We start from the raw sequence: 25,295 nt of genomic DNA, 5'->3' as shown, positions 1-25,295 counted from the left end.
AGGACTGAGAGCTGACTCCAGTTGTCCCAAATGTGGCTTCCGGCGAGGCTCCCTAATACACCTGCTCTGGAGATGCCCAAAATTGGTCCGGTACTGGGATAAGGTCATAAATACTCTCAACCTTGTATTTGCATCCTCCTTATCTAACTCACCGTTGGTGTGCATCCTTGGCATTATAGAAGACACTGACACTGACCTTACACATCATACAGTCCTGGCCCTTAAACGTGCCTTATTCACTGCAACTAGGTTGGCGGTTCATAAGTGGATATCCTCCTCCCCGCCTCCACTAAAGTTGTGGCATGCGGAACTGGATAGGATCATTGCATATGAGTGCATCAACTTTCAGCAAAGGGGTACCCTGACCCAATTTCACTCCCTTTGGGATAACTGGTTGACATATCGTGGACAGGATATCTCGGCGTAGATAACGTCCGTGTCTACCTCCCGGCGACTCTGTCGGGCTGCATCCCATTCATCTGTCAAACATGTAAGAATCCTTGAGTACAGGGTGGAGTGCCTGCTATGTAGGTTGCGATGTTTATGGAGTGTGTTCACGAGGCTCTCACATTAACGGGTCCCTAATGTGCCCTTCAAAAGGCTGGCAGTATGTTCTTGTCGAATTACATTTTGTGATCCTTACAAATATGGCTGTTCTTTCTCTTTTCTTTTCTTTTTTGTATGTGCTCTTTGTACTTTATACTATGCAAAAATGAATAAAAACTATCTGATTTTAAAAAAAAACAGAAGGGGGAATCCCTGCTGGGAGCGGTCACTGACAGTCACCGCTCTCTGCAGGGCGAGGATTGGGAAGTCAGCGATAAGCGGTATTTGCCCCGATGCTGGCGACGTACACTGTACGTCGTCAGTCACGAAGAGGTTAAGGAGTTTTGTGATTGGGGGAGGAGAGATGATGTTGCATCCCCACCCCCTCCTCTCCTCCAATCAGAGAACACCTTTTATTTTTTGGAAAAAATACAAGGCATTTTATGAATGTGCAAGTAGTGAGGAGGGGCAGGTGATGTTACTGGAGCACTTTACTGATTGTGTCACATCCCTTACTCTCCACAGTGCCCGGAAAAATGGTGTTGTGTAGGAGTAGGCATGCTGCAAGGTAAGATAGTTATACTTTGCAGCAGCCCTCCATGCATAAAATGCAGCTTTTTAACGATAATTTACACACCCAGTGTGTTGTGTAAATTATCATTTTTCCTGGACTTTGTCTTTAAAGCAGCGGCATGGCCAAAAAATGTGGCCCCTATATTCAGTGGCATGAACAGCAATGTTAAATTGTATGTCAATCAAAATATTTTTTTTCTTAGTTTTGGATAGAGTGAGGAAGGTGTGAAGCCCGAATTGGGGGGTGATTTTGCAGCCAAGGCTGGAGCCATCTTAGACTCGGTTTAGATGGTGCTGCACATTTGACCAGCTAAGACAACAGCTATTTGAAGTCTTGAAAGTTTAGATGAGGGTTGACATAAGCACAATGGAAACTGTGACTGTTATCCTTGTTATGCCTTCAATGTAGCATATGTTGCACATGTGCTAATAGGCAAAATGTAAATTGAAACACTACAGAAAATTACATTGGTATGTTAGATTAAGGTTTTAATAACATTTATTGCACATTTCTAACTTGAGATTTCTTTTGAAAAAGTGAAATCAGTATGTTTATTTTTGCTTTATTGGGGAATGATGAATAATTCTGATTGATCGCTGTGATTTACTGCATGTTGCACATTTGGGCATGGGCCAAATTGTGATGGCCAGATGACTGGGTCAGAGCATCTTCAAAACTGCAGCTCTTGTGGGATGGTCCTAGTCTGCAGTGGTCAGGACCTAGCAAAAGTGGTCCAAGGAAGAAAAACTGGTGAACTGGCGATCATAGCCAAGGATCATTGATGCACGTGGAGAGGTAGCTTAAACTCCTGAAAAAGTTAATGCCAGTTCCGATAGAAAGGTGTCTGAACACACAGTGCATCACATTTTGTTGTTCATGGGGATGTGAAGCCACAGACCGGTCAGGGTGCCCATGCTGACCCATTTGCACCGGCAAAAGTGCCTACGATAGGCACATGACCTTCAGAACTTGACCATGGAGCAATGGAAGAAGGTGGCTTTTACATCATGTAGATGGCCGGGTGCATGCGTCACTTACCCGGGGAAGAGATGGTACCAGGATACACTATGGGAAAATGACAAATCGGCAGAAGTAGCATGATGCTTTGGGCGGTGTTCTGCTGGGAAATCTTGGGTTGCATAAAAATTAAAATTGTTTTTTTTTGGGGGGGGTTGTATCACTTGATTTACACAACATGCTAACACCTTTAAAGGAGAACTATGGGGTTAAGGCTTTTCCCCATAGTTCTCCTTATGGTAACGGGAGGACACAAACTAGCGTTCTCCCGTCACCATAGGCTCAGTATACCGCGAGCTGTAGCTTGTGGTATACTGAGATGACGCAGTATACCGCGAGCTGCTGCTCGCGGTATACTGAGACGCCACAGCTGAAGCGGGTCCTGACAATTGTGTCGGGATCCGCCCAGCTGCGTGACTGACAGCTGGCTCTGCCTATCTAGAGGCAGAGCCAGCTGTACCCGCCCCCTCCCCCGTCCGAGCGGGGGGAAAGGAATCCAGCCCCTCCCCTGTCACGGCAGAGAGCTGTGACAGGATTGAAAGGTGAGCGAACGCTCACCTCCCGATCTACTGAGCCGATTTGTGACAGTCTCATTGTCACAGGTCGGCTAGATCTATGAGGTGAGTGAAAAGCACTCACCTCATAGTTCTCCTTTAAAGAGAACTATGGGGTAAGTGTTTTTCCCCATAGTTCTTTTAAGGGTCACGGGAGGACATATACTAGCATCCTCCCGTGACCCAAAGCTCAGGAATATCGCAAGCTACAGCTTGCGGTATACTGAGACCGCCGCAGCCGGGACGGATCCCAACATTACTGTCGATCCACCCAGCTGCATGAATGACAGCTGGCTCTGCCTATCTAGAGGCAGAGCCAGCTGTACCCGCTCCCTCCAGTTCCTCCAGTCAGCGCTGCAGGATTGCAGCGGCGAGGGGGAATACCTGCAGGGAGCCTTGACTAACGGTTACCGCTCTCTGCAGGGAGGTCGAGAAGTGAGCAAGCGACGGTATTTGTTCGCTCACTTCCCAAACTATTGAGCCGACGTGTGAAAGTTTCTTTGTTACACGTCGGCTCGAACTATGAGGATGAGTGATTTTCACTCGCCTCATAATTCTCCTTTAAAGATGCAAAATATTTTTTATTGTGATAAAAAAAACAGAAAACTTAAGCATCTTTAACTATTCACCCCCTCAAAGTCAATACTTTCTAGAGCCACCTTTTGTAGCACATGTAGCCACAGGGATTTTTGATTTTTGCCCATTCTTCATGGCAAAACTGCTCTAGCTCCTTCAAATTGTATGGGTTCTGTTGGTGTATAGCAATATTTAAGTCATGCCACTGATTCTAAATTGTATTGAGGTCTGGGCTTTGACTTGGCCATTCCAAGATATTTAAATGTTTTCCCTTAAACCACTTTAGTGTTGCTTTAGTAGAATGCTTAGGATCATTGTCCTGCTGGAAGGTGAACCTCCATCCCAGTCTTAAATCTCTGTCAAACTAAAAACAGATTTCCCTCAAGAATTTTCCTGTATTTAGCGGCATCAATTCATTCCTTTAATTCTGGCCAGTTCTCCCATCCCGGCCAATGAAAAACATGCCCACAGCATGATGATGCCTCCGGGGTGCTTTACTGTGAGGATGGTGTTCTCGGGGTGATGAGAGGTATTGGGTTTGCGGCAGACATAGCGTTTTCCTTGAAGGCCAAAAAACACAATTTTAGTCTCATCTGACCAGAGTACCTTCTTCCATATGTTTGGGGAATCAACCATGTGCCTTTTGGTGAACAGCAAACATGTTTGCTTAATTTATCAGTAAGTAATGGGGTTTTTTCTGGCCACTCTTCCATGAAGGACAGCTCTGTGGAGTGTATGACTTAAAGTGGTCCTACGGAAAGATACTCCAAACTCCTCTGGAGCTTTGCATCCCCTCAAGGTTATGTTTGGTCTCTTTGTTGCCTCTCTGTTTAATGCCCTCCTTGCCTGGTCCGTCTGTTTTGGTGGGTAGCCCTCTCTTGGCAGGTTTGTTGATTTGCCTATTCTTTCTATTGTTTAATAATGGATTTAATGGTGCTCCTGTGAGATGTTCAAAGTTTCGAATATTTTTATTGTAACCCAATCCTGATATATACTTGCCCACAACTTTGTCCCTGACCTGTTTGGAGAGATCCTTGGTCTTCATGGTGCAGCTTGCACAATGGTGTTGCAGACTCAGGGGCCTTTCAGAACAGGTGTATATGTTCTGAGATCATGTGACACTGAGATTGCACACAGGTGGTCCTTATTTAACTAATTAGGTGATTCTGAAGGTAATTGATTGCACTAGATCATAAGTAGGGGCTTCATAATAAAGGGGGTGAATACATTTTGCACGTACACCTTTTCTGTTTATTTTTTATAAAAAAATTTAAACAAGTTATTTTCTTGATTTCACTTTCCCATTTTGGACTAATTTGTGTATGTCGGTTACATGTAATCCAAATAAAAATCAATTTTAATTCCAGGTGGTAATGCAACAAAATAGGAAAAATGACAAGGGGGTGAATACTTTTGCAAGCCACTGTATCTAAACATTGTTACTTACCAAGTACACCCCTTCATGGAAATGAGAATGGTTTGAGGAACACAACAATGAGTTTGAGGTGTTGACTTGGCTTCCAGATTCTCCAGATCTCAATCCAATCAAGCATCTGTCGGATGTGCTGGAAGAACAAGTCGGATCCATGGAGGCCCCACCTCGTAACTTACAGTACTTAAAGGATCTGTTACCGATGGCATGGTGCCAGATACCAGAGCATACCTTCAGAGGTCTAGTGGAGTCCATGCATTGATGGGTCAGGGCTGTTTTGCCGGCAAAAAGGGACATACCTAATATTATGCAGCTGGTCATAAAGTTATGGCTGGTCAGTGTATATACAACATGAAATTGCATAAATCAATGCTAAAGACTATGTCATTATTTTTAGGTAATATTTAGATCTCTGCTAACTAGATACATTACTATTTGTAAATGTAGGTAGATCTGTTTTTAGAAATTGGTCATACTCTGAAGTTTAAGCATTTGTTAAAGTAATAAATCTAAATGTCCTTCCCTGGCACTCTCAAGACTTTTCTTCCTCAGTATATTTTTTTTTTTTTTGTATTTTTCTTTCCATTCATTATTTTATTTTCTCCTAGTCTGTGTCGGTCATAACCTCTGTACTATTTTCCAGTCACGTACTCCTTGCTGCTCTGTGGAATTTTTTTGCATGCATAGTAATCGAATGCTTGCTTAATTTATGGTCCATGTGCAAGTCTCTTTCCTTTCCATTTTATTTTAATTTCTATCTTCCAGGTATGGCTATGATTATATCAGTTTAATCCCTGTGATTCTGCTTTACATTTTCTTTTTTGACCTCACTGAAAGCATGTTCTGCTGTATTTTCTCACCTTACATTGCCATACATAATACTAATTTTATTCTAACATACATTAGTTTGGGCAAACCAGTGGGTATTCAGGGACAGGATTGTTCGGGCATTTCCCAGTGTCTTCCTGCTATGTTACTTTTTCTATAAGGGAATACAGTTTTTTCAGCCAAAAAAATGGGCTGAAAATCTCGGCTTATACTCGAGTATATACGGTATTTATCTTTTTTAACTCAGGGACATGCTAGTCGCACAAGAATGTTTTACTGTATTGCTTTTGTTTCACCTAGAACATTAATACGCATTTTCACACAAATGTTTGTATTCCCTGAAATAGCAGCAGTCATTTCTTAAGGGGTCTGTTCCACTATAGGAGCAAAACCTTAGTCCGCATAGTGGTGGATTTTGCCACAATTACCTTGTTATTACTGGGGATGCAGCGATACCGTTTTTCTGGTTTCGAGTATGAGTACTGATATTTTGCTGTTGGTACTCGCCGATACTGGTGCTTCCGCAGGCATGGAGACAGATTTCCAGGCAATCAGGAAGCTGAGCAGCAGGTAATGACACACCACATGGCTTCCCGATTTCCCTGGAATCGGCTCCATGCTCATTGGCTGGGAAACCAGTTTCCCAGGCAATCAGCATCGAGCTGGAAGTTCAGCCGGCTCCATGCTGATTGGCTGGGAAACCGGCTTCCAGGACAATCAGCATTGAGCTGGCCGAACAGTCCTGTGAGGTTGAAAAGATTACCATTGGAAATGTAAAGTATGGCTTGGCAGGGAATGGAAATAAAGCAGCTTTTTTTTCCCTTACAGAGAGCCCGGGTCTGGTCAGATTGCCTGATATGGTATTCCCTCTCCGATCATCCAATTCACTCTGCGGTGAGAGCAGCCGAGCCACCTCCCCAGCAGGATGAGAAGGAAGAGGAAAGAGAGTCGAGCTGCCCAGTCAATCAGCATGGAGTCTTGTTGCTGATTGGCCGGGAAGCCGGCTTCCCGGACAATCAGCATGGCGCAGGCTGTTCGCAGGCTCCATTCTGATTGATTGGGAAGCTGCCTTCCCGGACAGTCAGGGAGGCGGGTCATTACTCGTCACCTTGCTTCCTGATTGCCCGGGAAGCCAGCTCGATGTTCCCCTACGGCACTGCCGGTCAGAGAAAATCTTCCTTTGACCAGAAGTTCCGGTATCGGGGAAGGTACGAGTACTCGCCCAAATACTCGGTATCTGCTCCAAAACCGATACTAGTATTGGTGCCTCCCTACTTATTACATTATGGCACACTTGCCAACCAAACCAAAGCGCCCCCACCTCCTTACCCACCTCCTTACCCAGTCTTCTGGGTTCGGCTTCTTTGACCATTTTGATTGGGCAGCCTGAGTTTATATAACTCCCGCTCATGCCCATGGGAGTCAATTCATCTCAGCACCCTAGCATGCCAAATATTTACATTGTGCTTCGCATGCAAGGCTCAGTGTACACTTAGAAGACAGAAGCTATTATGGCAGAAGAAAACTACAGAGTCTCTTCCACTTTAGTTCCACTTTCATTTAGGTATTATTTTAATAGTTCATACGCTTTTAGTTTTTTTTTGTTGTTTTTTTTGTGCTATTTTCATACAATGCTTGATTTACAGATACATTATACAGAATTTTATGAGCACTGTGGGCTAGCTAAGCCTACTTAGCTAGCCTACTCTTTCTGCTTTGAAGCTCCATTGGTCTCACTTAATTTTTATCGCTTTATGATTTTATGATAAGGAAGGAATGGCTAAAATTAGTCATCCTTTTCTGTTTGTAAATTTTAACAGGAGCTATTGGATTTTTTTTTTCATCAAACAACCATAAAGATTCACCTTCTGGCTCAAAAGGAGACCATATTAATCCCCAACATGATAAAAATATTAACATGTTATGTTTCATTTCCATGAAGAAATATTTTCTGTTTATTTTTAACCCTGACCACAGACAATGAAAAAGGGTGTACTAAACCACTATACATTCCCTTTAAGGAGTCTGTAATATGCGACATATGGGGATAACTGAGGAATACAGCTGAAAAACAAAAGCCTTTGAAAATTAAACAACCAAGTTACTTAAGAAAATTGATTAGATTGTGTTAAGGGCACCACACCAATGGTGATATATTCCAGAATACGTCTTTATGAATAATCAACAAAAAAACCTGCATGCTTCATACACTCTAGGGCCTTGGTTCTCAACTGGTGGGTCGTGACCCAAAAGTGGGTCGCGACCCTGTGTTCAATGGGTCCCCGCGTGCCTTCCACTTTTCTAGGTGAGGGGTTCCTCTGCCTCCCCCAGTGCAGCACTGTCAGTTCTCGCGCCAAGCAACCATTCAAGATATGCTGCCCGGTGCCGAGTGTCAGCTCAAGGTGGGGTGGGCTAGGGCCGCGAGGGAGCTCCATCCTTAAGTGCATTAGTTACAGCTCCGTCGCATGTCCTGTAGAGGTGCCTGGACCGGAGTGATGTAACATTCTGGTTCCTGGAACCTCTACAGGGTGTGCAGGGGAGCTATACAAGCAATGCACATATGGATGGAGCTCCAGCATAGCAGCTGACACTGGACCCCAGACTGAGGATCCACTCCAGTTTTCGTAAGATGGGGAGACTGGGTGGATTCTAAAAAAAAATTGCATTTTTTTTTTTGAAGTGCGTATGAGTGTGTGAGTGGTTCTGTGTGTCTGTCAATGTTTTTAAGGGCCTATTCACACTAGTACAGTGCGTCAATCGCACTGTCCTGTACGATTAACACACTGTACAATGCAATTGCACCTACCACGTGTTCTGATGTGAGAGGTGCATTTGCATGGCACCCCAGACGCATCTCTCACCCACAGTTCGACTGCCCGCATTGGAACGCGCGGTACTGCAATGTCACGCGTTCCACTGCAGTGCAATTTGGGTCATGACTTGGTGACCAAAGACAAATGTGGGTCCTAAGGTTACACAGGTTGAGAACCACTGCTCTAGGGGGAGTATGTTTTGGGGAGTCAATGATGGAGAAAGATCTGGGTGTTCTGGTAGATCATAGACTGAACAATAGCATGCAATGTCAAGCTGCAGTTTCTAAAGCAAGCAAAATACTTTCTTGTATTATACGGGGTCTAGACTCCAGTGATGGAGACCTAATCCTGCCCCGTACAAAGCATTAGTAAGACTTCATCTGGAATATGCAGTTCAGTTTTGGTCACCAGTTCACAAAAAGGATGTTGTGGAACTGGAGAAAGTGCAGCGAAGGGCGCCACGGCCCCACTTTAAGGGGTAATTTTAATACATTCTGGAGTCCTTTCTTTAAAAAGGTTCCAATAGCCAGTGTTTTTGTGGCATGTTTATTTTTAGGTATTGGACAATAATATGGGGCATCTGGTTGTTGCCCCTTTTCTTCAGTTTAAAGCATTTTCAAACAGAAAATGGTTGGTTGGTTGGTTTGTTTGTTCCATATATATACATGTATCTTTAAGTGCATTTATAACACTACTAATCCTTTTTTTTTTTCAAGATGCTATCAAAGCTTTTAAAGAAGCCAGAATAAATGCTGAAGAGCAGGAGGATAAATCAGAAGAAACATCCAAGCCTGATGAACCTGCACAGATTGCGAAGACAAACACCAAGAAACAGTGTAAGGACAAAACAAAGCAGAACCGAAAACCAGAGGCCACAAAACCAGAGGCCACAAAACCAGAGGCCACAAAACCAGAGGCCACAAAACCAGAGGCCACAAAACCAGAGGCCGAATCTTTGCACAATCTTCCGTGTAAAAGAATACATGAAGAGACTGATCTTGTTGCTTGCAATCAGAGATACAAGGAAGATGCTCTTGGTTCTCAGAATGGTCAAAAGCCAGCTTCACTCTCAGTACCTAAAGTATCACCTGAAAGAAAATTAGTAGAGGTTGTCCCAGAGAAGCCAGCATCATTAACAACCCCTAAAGTATCAGCTGAAAGAAAACCAGGGGCAGGCGTCCCAAAGAAGCAAGCATTAGAAAATAAAATTGAGAATAAAAGTAGACTTGGAAAGAAAACTCCTGTAAATGAATCTGGCTCTGACTCCAGTGATATTGAGGACTCTGACAAAGAAGACAAGGAATATTTTGATGACAGTACAGAAGAAAGGTTTTATAAGCAGAGCTCTGGATTTGAGGACAGTGATAGTGACGGTGAGAATGACTTTTTTATAGGAAAAGTGAGACGAACAAAGAAAAGAAAGTCAAGCAAAAATTCTTCTGAGGATAAAGTTGAAAAAGAGAAGCTTCCAACAGACACCACAAAACCCTCAGCTGGAGGTAGAGAGTGTCAGAAAGGGAACTCTGCTCCCAAGACTGCAAAACTAGAGTCTGTTTTTTGCAGTTCCTTATCAGATACAAAACGTAAATCATCATTTATGAAGAGGTAAGATACAGTATTAATGGGGAATGATCTATATTAGTCTTTCAGTAATTATTCCTTACGGAAAAAAATTGGGTAGTGGCTCAGGTGTACTTGTTTTTAATGGTATAAGACAACACTGTGCTGCAGACATTTGTAACATATATTTTTACATATTACATATAGATATATATTTATATAAGCAATGTTTGTCAGTTTTTTTGCCAGCTTTAATGGAAACCTTTCCCAAGTAAAATAGGGGGGTGCCATGTCTGAGCTTCTAAAAATGCTAGCTACCTGTTTCTGCTGCTATTTCTTTGCTTTTGCTGTTCCTAATAAGTATGCTTATTCAAAGAGTCAAGATAGTCACGAGCCCTCATCTGCATACACATTCTGGCATAGTCCTAGTCAAAATTAAGGCCAGAGGGTTAGCATGCTAGCACTTACAAGGTGAGAAGTCAGCAATGACAGCCTCCATGTCTCTCTCAGGAAAGGTTTCCTTTAATGTCACTTTTGATGTGTTTTGTTTTTTTTATACTATATTTTTTAGACATTTAACATGATTTGTGACTATTTTTTAATATTTCCTATTACTTGACATAATCATGGACAGGTTATTCAAAACTTTACTTAAAACTTTGGTCCACTCTTTCTGTCTTCCAATCTAGTAGCCGAAAAGCTATTTTATGGTACCATCTGATATTTGTGCTTCCTTTTAGAACAGTAGAAAAAGTTCTCAAAAAAGTTAGATACCAGCTGTAATTGGCTACCTGGATACTACTGTTTATTAAGGCTTGTCTTCTAATCACATTAACAAATAACATTTTATTTTCAGAGAGACGAAATTACCTCCTGTATGGAGTAAGACAGCAGGTACGTTTGCATACTGTGTTATTCTTGATATGTATGCTATGATTTTCTAAAACTGCCAGAATCATTCAAATGTCGTTGCCTTGCAACCAGGGCAATGATGACATGTTGAGTACACAGTCATTTAAAAAGAGTTTCACATTAAGTCTAAGCTTATGACTGGCTTACGGTGTGAAATACTTGAAAGTAGATTTGTTTAATGTTAAATATGGTCTCACATTATCCCCAGTGAGTCAAAATCATAGAAGAGGAAGAAAGCCTTTTTAGATGAATGATAGTTTCGTTCTTTTTATGACTTCATTCACACAAAACTGCATTACAGAATGTCACTTGCTTACCTTAAGGATTAAGAATTACACTGTTAAACTTCATTAAATGTACTATATGAACACACAAAACGATAACTATTATTTATACTTTATCTGAGGTAAAAGCTGAGGTGAATTGATTGGCTGCAGTCACTGTTCAGCTGACAATTTTCTGCCCATCTCATTTAATTATCAGATCGAAAGATGTCGGGCAGAAGGCTGCTGACAGGGCCACCCACATAGCAAATTTCAGTTAATACATTAAGAACCATCTGAAATTGTATGGCCAACTTAATTATAACGATGAAGTGGCTCTACCAGAGTCTGGTCATTATGCATCCGCAATCTTTGCTCATCTTCTCAGAGCTAGTCATGCCTATGGGTGAATTGTGTTATCGCTTTTCTAGGCAGCAATTATATTCAGTCCTTGCATAACCTACCTCATTAGACTACCCTAGTTCACTTTTCTCTTCAACTCCCTGTTTTTAATGCATAATAGTTAAAGAGACCCGTACATCTAGTTTTCTTTTTACAATTTTATGTTGTAAAATGTATGTTTTTTCTTCAAGAAAGAAATGAAAACAATGAGATAAGAGAACACAATAATATGTTATGTTAATGCCATTACAGCTATTCTATCACCCAAACAGACTTTGCTGGATTAATTGTATATAAAAGGCACCATGTAATGGATGTTATCTTGCACATCAGTAGATACTGTGCTGCATTTACTTTTTTAGTTCACACTGGCAGCTGTAGTAGCGTCACGCACACAGTGTACGGCCCGACAGGTCATTAGGCTGAGTGTGGAAGACATGGATTCTTAGCACAATTTTCCATCGAAGCAGTCCATTGCCAGGGAAGTAGATTCATCCGTCTGCTGGTTCACATGGCATATTTAAAGGGGATGGTTTTCTAGACAATATTGGGTTCTATTGACAGAGATGGATGAATTATTTTATTTGAAGGTTACTATCTCCTACAATTGTTTAATTTCAAAGCAGAAATATTTATTGGGATGGAATACAATTGTAGAAAAAACCTTCACTGTATTCTTACAAGTTGAGATAATCTGAAAGTCTTTGTTTTAGTTCACGTAATGTATACAAATATATAGAACATTTGATATATATTTTGTAAAGTCATGTATCCCGCTCCTAGAGCGCCGAGTGCACATACACCACAATTCCACGTGTGAGCCCAGCACTTTAGGCATGGAATCATAGTTCAAACATACTAACAGCTATTAGATGCACATGCATGGCAACATGTGCACACCCCATCACTCTACCTACAGAATCATATTATTTACATGTTGCCAATACCATGGCAGGGTGTAGAAAAATATGATTACCCAACTAGAGGGCAGAGTGTGCAGGTTTGGGATATTCCAAGGCACCATCAAGAGGGGCGGCAAAGAATAGCAAGAACTAAAAGACAAATGATTATTTGTGTCTTCCTAGTAAATACACAATTTAAATGTTGTACTGTACCAGTATAAAAACAGAAGTCTACAGTTAAATGCAGGTTATAATGTTTGTGGATACTTTTAAGCTCTCAGCCCTTATTGCAAACAGCTTCCAGGATATGGCCAGGGAAATTGATAGCTTAAAACCATACACAGACGCAATAGATTGCATTTACAGTAATATTCTATTTTTACATTTTTATTGGTGCCTTTATTTAAATGTTCACAATTTGGGTGAAGTTCCTCTTTAAATGCCTTGCATAATCTGTAATGGTCTTGTTCTGTTTAGTTGTTCCACAGGCACCAAAACTGGTGAAGAAACCTCAAGCTGCCAGAAACAGTGCGTGGAAGTCACAGAGTAAACCAGAGACAGCTCTTCACCCTTCATGGGAGGCCAGCAAAAAACGCAAAGAGCAGTCTCAGATTGCAGTATTCCAGGGGAAGAAGATTGTTTTTGATGATTAGGTTTTATCAATTAAAACGAAATTCCAGACAAAATTTGTTGTTTTTTTTATTTTTTTTTGTAGTTTTAGGTATTTTGAGGAAAGATTACAATTGCTCGCCCTTGTTTGTTTTTATTGTTTAATTTGTTCTATGTAGCTATTGTGTCTCTGCCGCTTTAAAAGTAAGGGTTATAATCTCTGTCAGGTTTATATAGGACTCTATCTTTACTGGGAAGATTACTGTTCAAATATAATGGGGTCACTAGGAAAGAAGAATCAAAGAAAAGCTAACAGAGGTTATAACCCTTCTACACACACTGCAAAACTGTATATTTTTTATAAAGTCACTGTGTCTGTACCCAGTAAACTATGGCATGGTAACATTTTATTTCTGTCATTTTTTTTGTAGTGTATATTAGGGCAATAAGTTATATTAGTGTATATTAGGGCAATATAAAAAAAACATGCATTTTCCCATGTTTTAGCAAGTACAGAAAAATACCTGATGATCCAGGCCGAAATGCCCGGTCAAGGTTATAGAGAGATGTGTTTTGTAGTCTAAGGGAAGAACTGGGAGGGCTGATTAGATGCCCTGATATAATAATGGAGGAATGCACAGGAACAGCTTTGAATTTCTGACATGATCAACAAGTATTTTCTGCAGTTATTGAACAGATATAAGAAAAACGTATTGGTATTTAACAGACCAAAAGCAAACAAATCCATTGTTTCCATACACATTAAGGATCTGGCTTTACAAAACTTCCAGGGATCGGCAGTATAGAGAAACAGAGTTTGAATAGAACAGTGGCCATTGCCCTTTTACTGCATAATCAGCATACTTGTAAAGATCTCTGACAGCAAACGGTACTATAATAAGTGTGTTTATTTTGTGACGAGCACTGCGGTTAGCTTTGCTGTCTTGCTGTGCTGGAGTCGCTGATTTAATTCCACATTGAGCTTTTTTGTTTGTAGTTTTATTGTTATGTGTTTGCTTGCGTGTTCTCTGCTCCAGTCCAGAAGTCATCTGGTTGGTCAAGAAATTATTGCTTTAACAGGCACTGGTGTGTGTGCATGTGTGTGTTTCTTCATATGGCAGTGTAATATGCTGAAATAATAAAAAATAAAAACAATTGTGAAATTACCCCAAGGCCCTATATATCCTAGAACCTAAAACAGGGCTGTCTTAATCATGACCTGTCGAGCACTCCCTGATACTAAGACAGAAAATATATGTGGAGCCAAATTGGCCAGAACAAAAACTTTAATGTCAGAGCAATGTAGGCACCACTGGGCAGGACATCAACCTACCTGATGGGGCCTGCTGCAGCCATGTTCTAATGGAAACGCAGAATATTACTTTGAAAGCATTTTCAATAGTTTGTAAAGCCTGCTGTACACCCCGCTTTTCAGACCAGTGTTAAGTCTTAATGCAGCTTTAGATTTGTGTCCCTCCCTAAAATAAAGATCAATTGCATCTACTCTTCCACAACCTGTGCCTAAATGAATATGCCCTAACTGCAATGTAGAATATACTAAACAACCTTGTCACTGCCTAAGCTGTGATTTTAGGATCTATCTAAGTAGTGTAAGAATTACATTTTTAGGGTCATTGAGTTATCCAGGTGGTCAAATTCAAATGGCTGCTCCTGAGAACCACACCTTTTCTGGGTTCTAGAATGAGAGCAAAATTACACAAAGACACTTGGCATCTGAGCATGAAAAAGACTAAGCAGCTCTCGATTCACATAGTTTTGCACACATTCAGTTTGTATTACACGTGAAAAACTTGAAGCATTTTATTCAAGTCATTTTTACAAGAATCTGCAATTGGAGTAGAGGCAGGCAAAACAGAAACATGAAACGTTCAATAAGAAAATATCAAAAGACATATAGCCAGTGTTATAAATAAGAGACTTTTGGATGTCAGAGTTCCAAAGTTTGTTTGTTTTTTTTCACAAGCAAAGGAAAAAGAAATGCAAAGCCAAACTGTGTTTCACAGAATCTATTGTACACATATATATTTCTCTGTTTAAGTAGCATAGGCTTTTATGGATTAAATTCAAGTTACAATTCAGCACCTTTTAAGACACTTTCATGGAAAATATACACCATGACAATGTTGTGTCTTTTCAATAATAACATAAAATGTTCCGTTGACACCACAACCTCATCGAGAAGTTCAACACTTCTGTTTCCTGCAAAGACTGTTTAATAACATAAACAAGAATTGTTATTGCATGCAATTTGCATTTTAAACTTACTCATTCTTCAATGAACTGACCTTAAATCAACACCTAGCAGAAGGGTAAATCCAATTACTGTACTTGCTAAATGTCCATTGCAAAAGCCTATTTTCCTTAATGGAAAAAAAAAAACTATGTAGTGTATAGCATTGGCAATCCCTTCACATTTTCTGTTTATCAGTTTCCTTAAGACTATGCATTTAGTGTTGAGTAAAATATCGATGATAATAATAGGGTATTGTCAAATTTCATCTTGTGTGCTGCCAACAATGGAATCATGGTGCAAGGTAGCACCCAAGTATTAAACCCCCCTTGAAGTAGTCCCCATGCCCATTTATAGGTGAGCTTACCCAGGCAATACTAAAACCATATTGATGTGCTTGTAGCAGCCAGACAGAATTTGCTGGGATCAGACAGCTGAACGACATCCACTGCACTTGAATTTCTCTTTAGCTATTTTAATAAGACTAAGGGCCTGTGCCAAGGGGCATTGGGCTTATGAGATCATTCACGATTCATTTGAAGGTGCATTTGACCTGCAGTTCACCTTCTTCCAACCTGAAGTTGATGTGCTTCAAGCAGGTTTTGCTTTCCAATAGGCTTGTATGGGAATGCAAAATCCATTTGAAGTGAGCCCATCAACAGAAAGCCTTAATAGTGCTCCATGGCTCCTAAAGAGCTATTACTAAGTGTAGAAACATTTTCATATCAATTGGATCCCATTCTCCTTTATTTTCCTTTTTATGGATTAAAGCCATACTATCAGTTTTATCCATATTTGACTAATTTGGATCATGTTTCAAAAACCCACGTATATGAAAGAGAGCCGATAGATGGCTTATAGCTGACATAACTGTCAATCCAGCATAGTAGCAGTTTCACTACTAAAGATTTGGAAAATATGTTTACATTTGTGTCCTTTTGCAAACAGCTCTTGTCTTTAATGGTGCATAGATGATTTTTTAATATATGTCTAAACTGGGGATGCACCGATACCGTTTTTTTCGGTATCGAGTATGAGCACCGATGTTTTTTGTTCGCTACTCGCCGATACCGAATTCCAATACCAGAAGTCCCATTAAGGAAGCCGGGGGGCGGGTAATGGCTCGACCCCCGGCTTACTGATGAAGAAAAACAGGAAGCCAGGCAGCTTGTAATGACTTGCCACCCTGCTTCCTGATACTGGAAGTTCCGGTATTGGGATAGGCATCTGGAGCAATTTGGCGAGTATGAGTACTCACCCAAATACTCGGTTTCGGCACCAATACAAGTATCAGTATCGGTGCATCCCTAGTCTAATCCTGTGGCCATCAGCATCAGTAAAAGTCACAGTCAGACAGGATAACCATTCCCATACACTGATTACATCTGATAAAAATGACACCCTAGTCCCAGAGTTTAACTGCATAATCTGAATAATACAAGTTTTAATACCTAGCAGCCTCCCGTTCATAAAGTCCTATCCATTTAGATTACAGTAGTGCCTTATTTCAGTAGTGTCCTTTTTAATTTGTGTGATTTGCAAATTAAAATATGCCTTTGCAGTTGGGAGATAAGAATCTATCCCTGCATTTAAAGCACAATGGCACACATCTGTGTACTGGCAGGGAGTTGAGTCCAGTAATGAATCAACCAAAATGCTTTTAGATTAGAACAGTCCATATGGCAAATAATGGAGTGCAAGCCCTGGCCTCTATTTAAAGCAAACCTCTACTGAGAGAATATGTTGTCTGCCATTACTGATGCCTAGTTGCTGCTATTTTGATTCAATAGTTTTAATTTTTATGAGGCACAGACCTGAAACAAGCAGATAAGGAGTCATGACTTTTTAATCTGCATGCTGTGTCAACCAGGGTTTCACAATCAAAGTTCCTAGAGGTGATTAAAAAAAAACAAAAAAAAATTTTTTTATTTTTATCTTTACTTCACTTGAGGCTTAATGCCAGCACTCTCTAGTGATGGGCAGTGGACGAGCAGTCTCATTAACAATCTGTTTAGTGGTCTTTCAGTCTTATATCTGTGTGCAGTAGCACCACATTTATTTTGATGAATCTATTTTTTTGTTTTGACACTAGGTGAGACCAAAGATATTTGAAAAGTGCTTTAATGCAAGGGGGAACATGGCATGACTTATTTATTTTCCTACGGAACTGACTTACAGGAGCAACCAACCCCATAAATTAGAGAAACAGAGGCAAGACTTTTAGGTCTACTTGAAAGAAGTAAAAAAACAAAAAGTCAGAACTGAGTTTTTTTTTTTCTAACTACTGACCTACATTTGAATGATCTTATTTGAGTGAACAGAACCAAATAAAAACAGTAGGCTAATAAGTTTGTCAAAATAAAACCGATCAGATCAAGTAGCATATGGCAGGCTCTCCTATGCGTAGTAGATGTGCTAATTCTATGGACCTAATGCAGTATGAAAGCAATCTTCATTTTAATAGGACTACTGAACACTTTAAAATGTTTGACATAAAATAAAAAATAGGCAGGCCATGAAAAAAAAACAAGTATAAGCAAACCTTTTTATTTACTTATCTAGTTCATTTCATTTTGGATGAGTTCGGAAAAGTAAAAAGACGCTTTCAGGTTTTTTGGGGTGTTTTTTTTTTGTTTTTTTTCTGTGAGCTCTTTGATTTCCTCACTTCCTGTCCCTGAGACACAACAGAAAGTGAGAGGGAATCCCCTCCAGGGCAGTTGTCACTGGGGCAAATCCATTATAAGATTTCTCTTCACCTCCCATACTTGTCACACCTGTAACATTGTGGATCTCCTGTGACTTTTTGACTCTGTGACATGGTCAAGTTGGGGCTAGACAGCAATACAAATGTTACCAGGTATTTAACGCTTCCCCAATCTTTTTAAAATTGCTTGTGTGTTGCCTTTAGATCTATGGTAAAATCCTTTAGATGTATTGCAGCCCAATTCAAGTAAGACACTGAAGGCAGTTTTTGGTGCGTACTCTTAGGCTTGGTTCACACCTGGGCGTTTCGCAGCGCGTTCCTACGCTCTGTAAAGCGCTCAACATGTGAAAACCAATGATTGCCTATGGGCATGGTTCCCACCTGGGCGTTTTACAGCGCTAAGGAACGAGCTGCAAAACGCCCTACGCCCAAAGAACCCAGGAGCTTCTTTGGGGGGGCGTATTTCCCGCTCGTATCCATTGGGATACAGCCAGGTAACCCTCGGAAACGCGCGTTTGTTGCGCGTTTTTTACCGCGAATTGCTGTAAAAACGAGTGACAAATGCGCATATTCGATACGCCTAGGTGTGAACCCAGCCTTAAGCTAACAATAGATGGTAACTGAATATTAAGCTACACAGCTTTTTAAAGTACATCGCTCCAATGCCAGAACACCCCAACATTTATACACTTTAACATAGATATTTGTGAATGGTATTACATGTACTTTTATATAATCTTTTTTAGTTTTATGAGGCTTTTAAAGTTATTCACATTATTCAAACTGCTCATTTTAATACAACACATACTCTTGTTTATTTTCAAACATCTTGGTATATCTAGCTTCATTTCTGTATACAAGACTTTTGAATACCAACAATTGCACCTTGATCTGTTTACTTTTTTAAAACCCCAGGCTCGGGACTGATAAAGTACTATGTTGTTTGTATAGTACTTCATTTTTGCATGCTTTGTCCTTTTGCATGCCAAGTGTCTTGACCAGGAGAACATAGCATTATTCATACACAGAACAACCAAATAATCTAGATGGAATACAAATAATAGTGCCAACTTTGTTACACATAGTTAAAATCCAGTTATGGTCTTGTCAAAGTCCATATGCTTCCATTGAAAAGTGTTTACATCTAATCGAATTTAACAACTTCTGAACTCCAAAACAAATTGCATCTTTAAATGGTCTCTTCACTGCAGTTTAATAACTGTGAAAAGAAAGAACAGATTACTTTCCAGTATTGTTATTGCACACTTCACAAGCAGTCTGGAAATTGCACACTTGAAAAACTGTCTGGAATTTGTACAATTTGTTGAATAAAATAAGTAACATGTCACTAGAGGTTTGGCATCAGGACCATGTGTGTTTAAACAAGCGGTAATGCTGGTTTTCAGATTATGGAAACTATCTGGCAAAATGTAGCACAAACTGATCGAACTGAGTTAGTTTGCAAGAGAATTTGCTTTGTTCTTGCCAGCAGGCACATTCATTTTAAGGACACTGTCTTTGTTCATGGAAATCGAACTTACACTTAGTCCCTTTCGGGGAAAAAGTTGTGCCTATACTTATAATACCTTCAAGAGTCAACGACTGGTAAAATCACCATAAAAGCCTACTTGGTACTTCGGAGTACATCTAAACAAAATTATTACTTTACTCCCCAGTCCTGTTTACTAGGGATGCACCGATACTTGGCATTTTCATGAGAACTACCAGGGTTGCAGCTGGGACCTGGCTCTGGCGCTCCACCACTGTCCTGAAATCATTAGTCGATATTGTTTTAGAAAAACTCACATGACAATAAACAAAAATGTGTCAGTACTCGTACTTGTAAGTACTTGGGCAAGTACCAGTACTTGTACTCGCAAAACTAGTATCGGTTCTTTATTTATAAAAACAAAATCATACATTAAAACAGAGATGTGCTAATCCCAGGAGCTCCGTGTGCTCCTTACAAATGACAGCTGCCTCCTAACTTTTGAATTTTTTTCTAGTCTAGTATTGGAGCTCGAAAAGTATCTGTACTTGTACCGAGTACTGTACTTGGTATTGGTGCATCCCTACGGTTTATTCTTTCCTGTTAGCCAGGAGTAGCAAATACAGTTTACTGAACCCCACAATAAGTGTATCTCGTAGTCTTCATGGACCTTTGGAGTTACTGCAGAAAGCCTGTCATTGATACCTATATACTTATTATACCACAAACTACCAACATAAGTTTCCAGTGTTTTTACCAACCATCATTAAAACTGCCCTATGATCCACAACCCATGGAAACCGCAATCAAGTGTTGGAGAGCAATTATTCATGCTCATTTTCAATAATAATGTTTGGCTTGCCTATATTATGTGTTCACTTACCTGTTACCTATCATTGGTTAGTTACCTGTTTGTTGCATACGTTTTTATCCTCCCTGTGATCAATGGAACTTAGCAAAAACTGGACACGAAGAAAGATGATGTGTATTTTAGTTCTTTCTCAAGAAAAACAAACCTTTCCTGGATTTTCTTTACCATTGTTTTGTATAACTTCATGAAGGGATAATGAACATTAGTATTCTTTAAACTGGAGAACAGAAAAGTAGTGAACTGTTTCTGCAAAATAAAATCTGCTTCACCAAGATTCCAGCTGCATAAATTTCTCTAATCTGGCTGTTGAAAGATGCCATATTTGTGTGAAAGCAGAGGGATTGCTGGAAGCCACCCACATTTATATGCAATTAGCTAATATAAATCCTCCAGATGTGTCTACAAGACTTGAGACCTTTCTTGCTAATATTATCCCTTCTACATGGCAAACAATTTAGAGATGGTCATATTGTAAAATGCTGATTAGGCAGAAGTGAAAACAAAATGTTCAGTGAATTTTCAGTCTATTCTGCCGAACTAGATGGGCTATAGACCATGGACACCCACAGAGGTTAAGATCACATCAAGACCAATAACAAGATCCAGAAGTCCTAGTCAGAGCCCACCTGACTTGCTGCAATTTCTCATGCCAGTGCAGTAAAGTGCTGTTTCCCTGTGTAGCAAAGAGTAGTCACACCATTACACTTTCAAATCTGTGCGAGCACAGATACCTACATGTGCTTGGTTCACATCAACAGGTTGCACTGATGCCAAATTTTGGGTAGTGTACAGCAACCTTGAACTTTCGTGGCATTAGAGCTGAAGCATCTTTTATTTTGTGAAATGTTAGATTCAGTGTCCATATTGTGTCTTTACCATAAATATGACCACCATAAAAAAAAAATTGAAAATCAACTGAAACTATTTGCATGTACTGCAACTGGCAAAAATCTAGCCATTGGCACCTCTAGCCATTGAAATCCTGCAATTTCTTACATAAATATGCTACTAGAATCCAACATATATTTGTGACTATTGCCTGACATGTCCCAAAGTAGGCACCTGGTCATGGGCATTTTAGTTGCACTATTACACAACTAAAAACTGCCTGAGTGTTCCTGATTATAGTATATTAAGATACATCAGCGATGCTCATCTCAGGTACTCAGGGTAAAATACCCGCTCTCCTGTTGCACGTTGTGGTTCCTCTCACCAGCTCATATGGCTGGAAATTACAACATGGTGGAGTTGTATTATATGGGCTGCCAGAAAGGTAAGTATATATGCTGTTCTTATTGAGGGTGGATTTAGATTAAGCCATGATCCTAATGACAGGGTCACTTTGAAGTGCAACTATACAAAATATTAAAATGTAGTAGTGTAAATACAATTACACAAATAGACATCTATACCTCCTGCGTCTTCTTTTCTCTAATAAAAGCCTGGTAATATTGCCAGGCCTTTTTTTCGCAGGGAAACAACACTAAGTGCCATGCACTGTATGTACTACAGCATTGTCACTGCTGACAACACTCTGCCTTCCTGCCAAACAGCCATTCAGTGGACTATACTTGTTTCAAGAGGGTGCCCTGCATCTCCTCCAGGAGACAGGTAAGTAAAAAAAAAATCAAGAATGTATGTTAAGTGGGACCGACACATCTAATATATATATTCTAGGGATGCATTGATATCGAGTATTTGGGCGAGTACTCGTACTTGTCCAAATGCTCCAATAATTACCCCCGAACCGGAACTTCCAGTCAGAGGAAGATTGTCTCTGACTGGCAGTGTCACGAGGGAACATGGAGCCAGCTTCCCGGCCAATCAGGAAGCCAGGCCGCCGGTAATGACTCGTAGCCCAGCTTCCTGACTGGACGGGAAGCCGGCTCCATGCTGTTTGCACGGATTCCTGAATCAGCATCGAACCTGTCCAGAGAGTAATGGCCCCCCTCCTGGCTTCCTGATTGGCAGGGAAGCCAACTCCATGCTGATTGCTTGGGATGCCGGCTTCCCAGCCAATCAGCATCTAGCCTGCCAAACATTCGGCTCCATGCTGATTGGATTTGGAAGCCGGATTTCCGGCCAATAAGCATCGAGCTGACCAAACAGCATGGAGCCAGCTGCCCGGGCTTCCTGATTGCCCAAGAAGCCGGCTCAATGCTACCGGAAGTGCTGGTATTGGTACTCAGTATCGTCGAGTACCGAAATATAAATATCGGAACTCGATACCAAAAAAAACAGTATTAGTGCATCCCTAATTTATACACACATGTTGACAAATGTGTTGGTACCCACACTTTTCTCTGAAATAAATTGAAACTGACCGAATAAAAAAATCAAACTTTGCTTTGGATTTTTAAATCAACAGAATATTTTCAATAATAAAACACTCCCATTGACCTTCAACGTCTCAATACTATTTGCATTTGCTATCTCTGGTCCATGCTGATTGTGGTGACAACAATAATACCAAACAGTTACTACTTTTCTCGATTTAAGGAGACTGACTGATTACAAGATTGAAAACATGTTATACTAATTACAGAAAACAGTTTGAAATATCACTATAATCAAGTTATTTCTGGAGTTCAAGTATGCCATAAAATTTTTCCACGATGTATATCAGAGCTGTATCTTCTAATCTACACTCTACCTCTCACAGTATAGGAACCCTATTGCCACTGAATCCTGGGCCAGCTTTAGTTTTTATTAACGTTCGAAAGAATTTGCAACATTTCTTCTTGTAGAGAGGTGCCTAATAGTACTGGTCAGGGAAGTGATTATAGCTGAATCTGGAAGGAGTGAGTCAGAGGAAAGAATATCTTTACAGCAGACAAAGCATATTACTGTAGCTGGAGAGCATCCAGGAAAATCTTTAAAAGATATCTGAACCAGACAGAATGAAATATATTGCTTGTTGGATTTGAAAAGTGAACCCATTAAGCCTGTCTATGCCTCATTCTGTTACAATAGAATAATGTTCTTCAATGACTTTCACTTGGTTACACTCTCAGACCTACCAGAACGCTAAGGCCTTCCATCAACAAAAAAGCTACACATGTCTCTGCAATTTGGAAAACAGCTTGATATGGCCGCCCTCATTTCTAGTCAGCTACTATGTTTTGCATAAAAATTAGAATGGTCAAAATCTAATTTTATTTGCAAAAGGTTTTTCTTTTTGTATGTATATAATAACCTAGTCAAATATTATTTACATTTTCAAAAGGACATGCTACACTGCCTCATTTAGAAATAAAACAGCGAGCTTCAAGTATCACTAACAGTACTTTAAAGTTAAATCAGCAGGTGGCTGCTTTGTCCATTGTAAATAGCAACTGAATAGCAGAAAGGTAAAGAATAGTTGTCAGTGACTTCTGCTGTTCTTTCACTTAGGAATATCTACTCTGCATGAAAGGAACATAGAATATATTATTCTATTTAATAGCAAAGCACCTCTCAAAGTTTAACTCCAACAAAACTTGGTAGAAAAGGGGACAGGTAGGTACATATACCAGGTTTTACTGCTGTCTTAGGCCATATGTGGCAGATTTCCCTGTATTTCCTTTGCTGGTGACATGTCTTTCAGACAGGAAATATACTACAGGGGCACGTACAGCAATACAAGCTGGTGGGGGATTCTATCCTTCCCCTACAATAGCGTTTTCATTGCTGCCTATGTCCCCCTTAGATATTGTCCTCACTTCTGGTTCTGGTGATAAAATTGTTCCTTGGAAAGGAAGTGATAGGAAACATAGATCAGCAAAAACTAAGTAAGATTCCAATGCATATACTTTTCAAAACAAAAATGTTTTAGTTGGACAAATAATTCTACAATGTTAAAGTGACCTTGTTACCAATTGCAAATTGCAGGTAAACGCAGGGAAAACTCAATTACTGTAAATGCTTACTTTCACTATTGTTCCATTCCAAAAAAATCATTTTTTATTCACTTGTAATGTGCCTCTGAATATTCTAAGAAGAGTGAATTCCCTATCACAGCCCCTCTCTCCTTGTACATCACAGCCCTCTCTTCTGCAAGTGCTGGCCCATCTCCTCAGCCCCTCACTAACCTATATCATCTTTTATGTAGTGGCTTGGTAGGAATGAAGGAAAACACTTCACAGTGTCACTTTAATGACAACTCTAAGTCACAGTTAAAACGGTGGTGCCCAGCAGCACCCTCAGGGATTTTGGACGTCTACCCAAGGGTGGCTTCTTCAAGTAGGTAACATGCATAAAATACCATAAATGCACATATAATCTTATGGGAAAATTCTTGCTGAAATGGTGTGGTGTGGTATGAAGGGTGTGGCGACAGGGTCTGCATGCAAGTAATAATTAAATCATGTACATCATGTACTGTATATATTTATTTATGGAGGTTCACTGCAGAAAAATGTTCATCTGTCATATTATTGTTCCTTGTACAAAAACATTTCTATGTTCTAGTTCTATACAGTATATTCTAAGCTTCTAATTCAAACATACCATATTTGTTTTAATTCTCAGGTGTTCCTTATTTAGAACTAACTATGTGCTTCAATAAAACCCATTGGTGATGCTTGGGCATGAGTTTAGATAACACTGCATTACAACAACATGTAGTAACAGGGTTATACCATAGTCAAAAGTCATCCACCTACACACTGCTTTGTGTAACAGAGATTGTGGCATAATGGAATAAACACAGTTTTAGAACCACCACTATATTGTGCTATATTGCGCCACATCAGCTCTGGGTAGCAGATGCTTTGTGGAAGAAGTACATGTAATTGGTTTTCCTGAAAGGCATACGCTTATAAATGCTTTATGTGACATTGTTAGTATGGTAATACAAAGTCTATACTTACGGAGAAATTGTACAGCTGGAAGTGTACACATGATTCCCAGTATACCGTAGATCACAACGAGCAATATTATTGGAATAATCAGATTCTGGCACCAAGTAGCTTGGATTCACACTGACCTAAAAAATAGATTTGTATGTGTGAT

The 25,295-nt window shown here is 40.1% G+C and overlaps 2 protein-coding genes across 4 annotated transcripts in view; one reads left to right on the top strand and one right to left on the bottom strand.

Moving 5' to 3' along the window:
* The window catches only part of SRFBP1 (serum response factor binding protein 1), a 78,702-nt gene extending 65,630 nt beyond the window's left edge, over positions 1–13,072 (top strand). The window contains exons 6-8 of the mRNA XM_018571084.1: positions 9,057–9,945; positions 10,757–10,794; positions 12,857–13,072. Of these exons, the coding sequence (XP_018426586.1) occupies positions 9,057–9,945; positions 10,757–10,794; positions 12,857–13,032 (1,103 nt within the window). The 3' untranslated portion in view covers positions 13,033–13,072. The remainder of the gene's footprint in view (positions 1–9,056; positions 9,946–10,756; positions 10,795–12,856) is intronic.
* A 5,835-nt stretch (positions 13,073–18,907) lies between these two features.
* Positions 18,908–25,295, bottom strand: part of LOX (lysyl oxidase) — a 50,824-nt gene continuing 44,436 nt past the window's right edge. For 2 of the 3 annotated variants that reach the window (XM_018571029.1, XM_018571036.1), the window contains exon 6: positions 25,150–25,269. In XM_018571029.1, the coding sequence (XP_018426531.1) occupies positions 25,150–25,269 (120 nt within the window). Of the gene's footprint in view, positions 19,163–25,149; positions 25,270–25,295 lie in introns of those variants that run through there. The other variant, XM_018571022.1, reaches the window with a different exon arrangement.

The sequence above is a fragment of the Nanorana parkeri genome, unplaced genomic scaffold, assembly GCF_000935625.1.
Source record: "Nanorana parkeri isolate BGI_ZX_2015 unplaced genomic scaffold, ASM93562v1 scaffold40, whole genome shotgun sequence".
Lineage (NCBI taxonomy): Eukaryota > Metazoa > Chordata > Amphibia > Anura > Dicroglossidae > Nanorana > Nanorana parkeri.
This window is presented reverse-complemented; position numbering and strand designations above follow the sequence as displayed.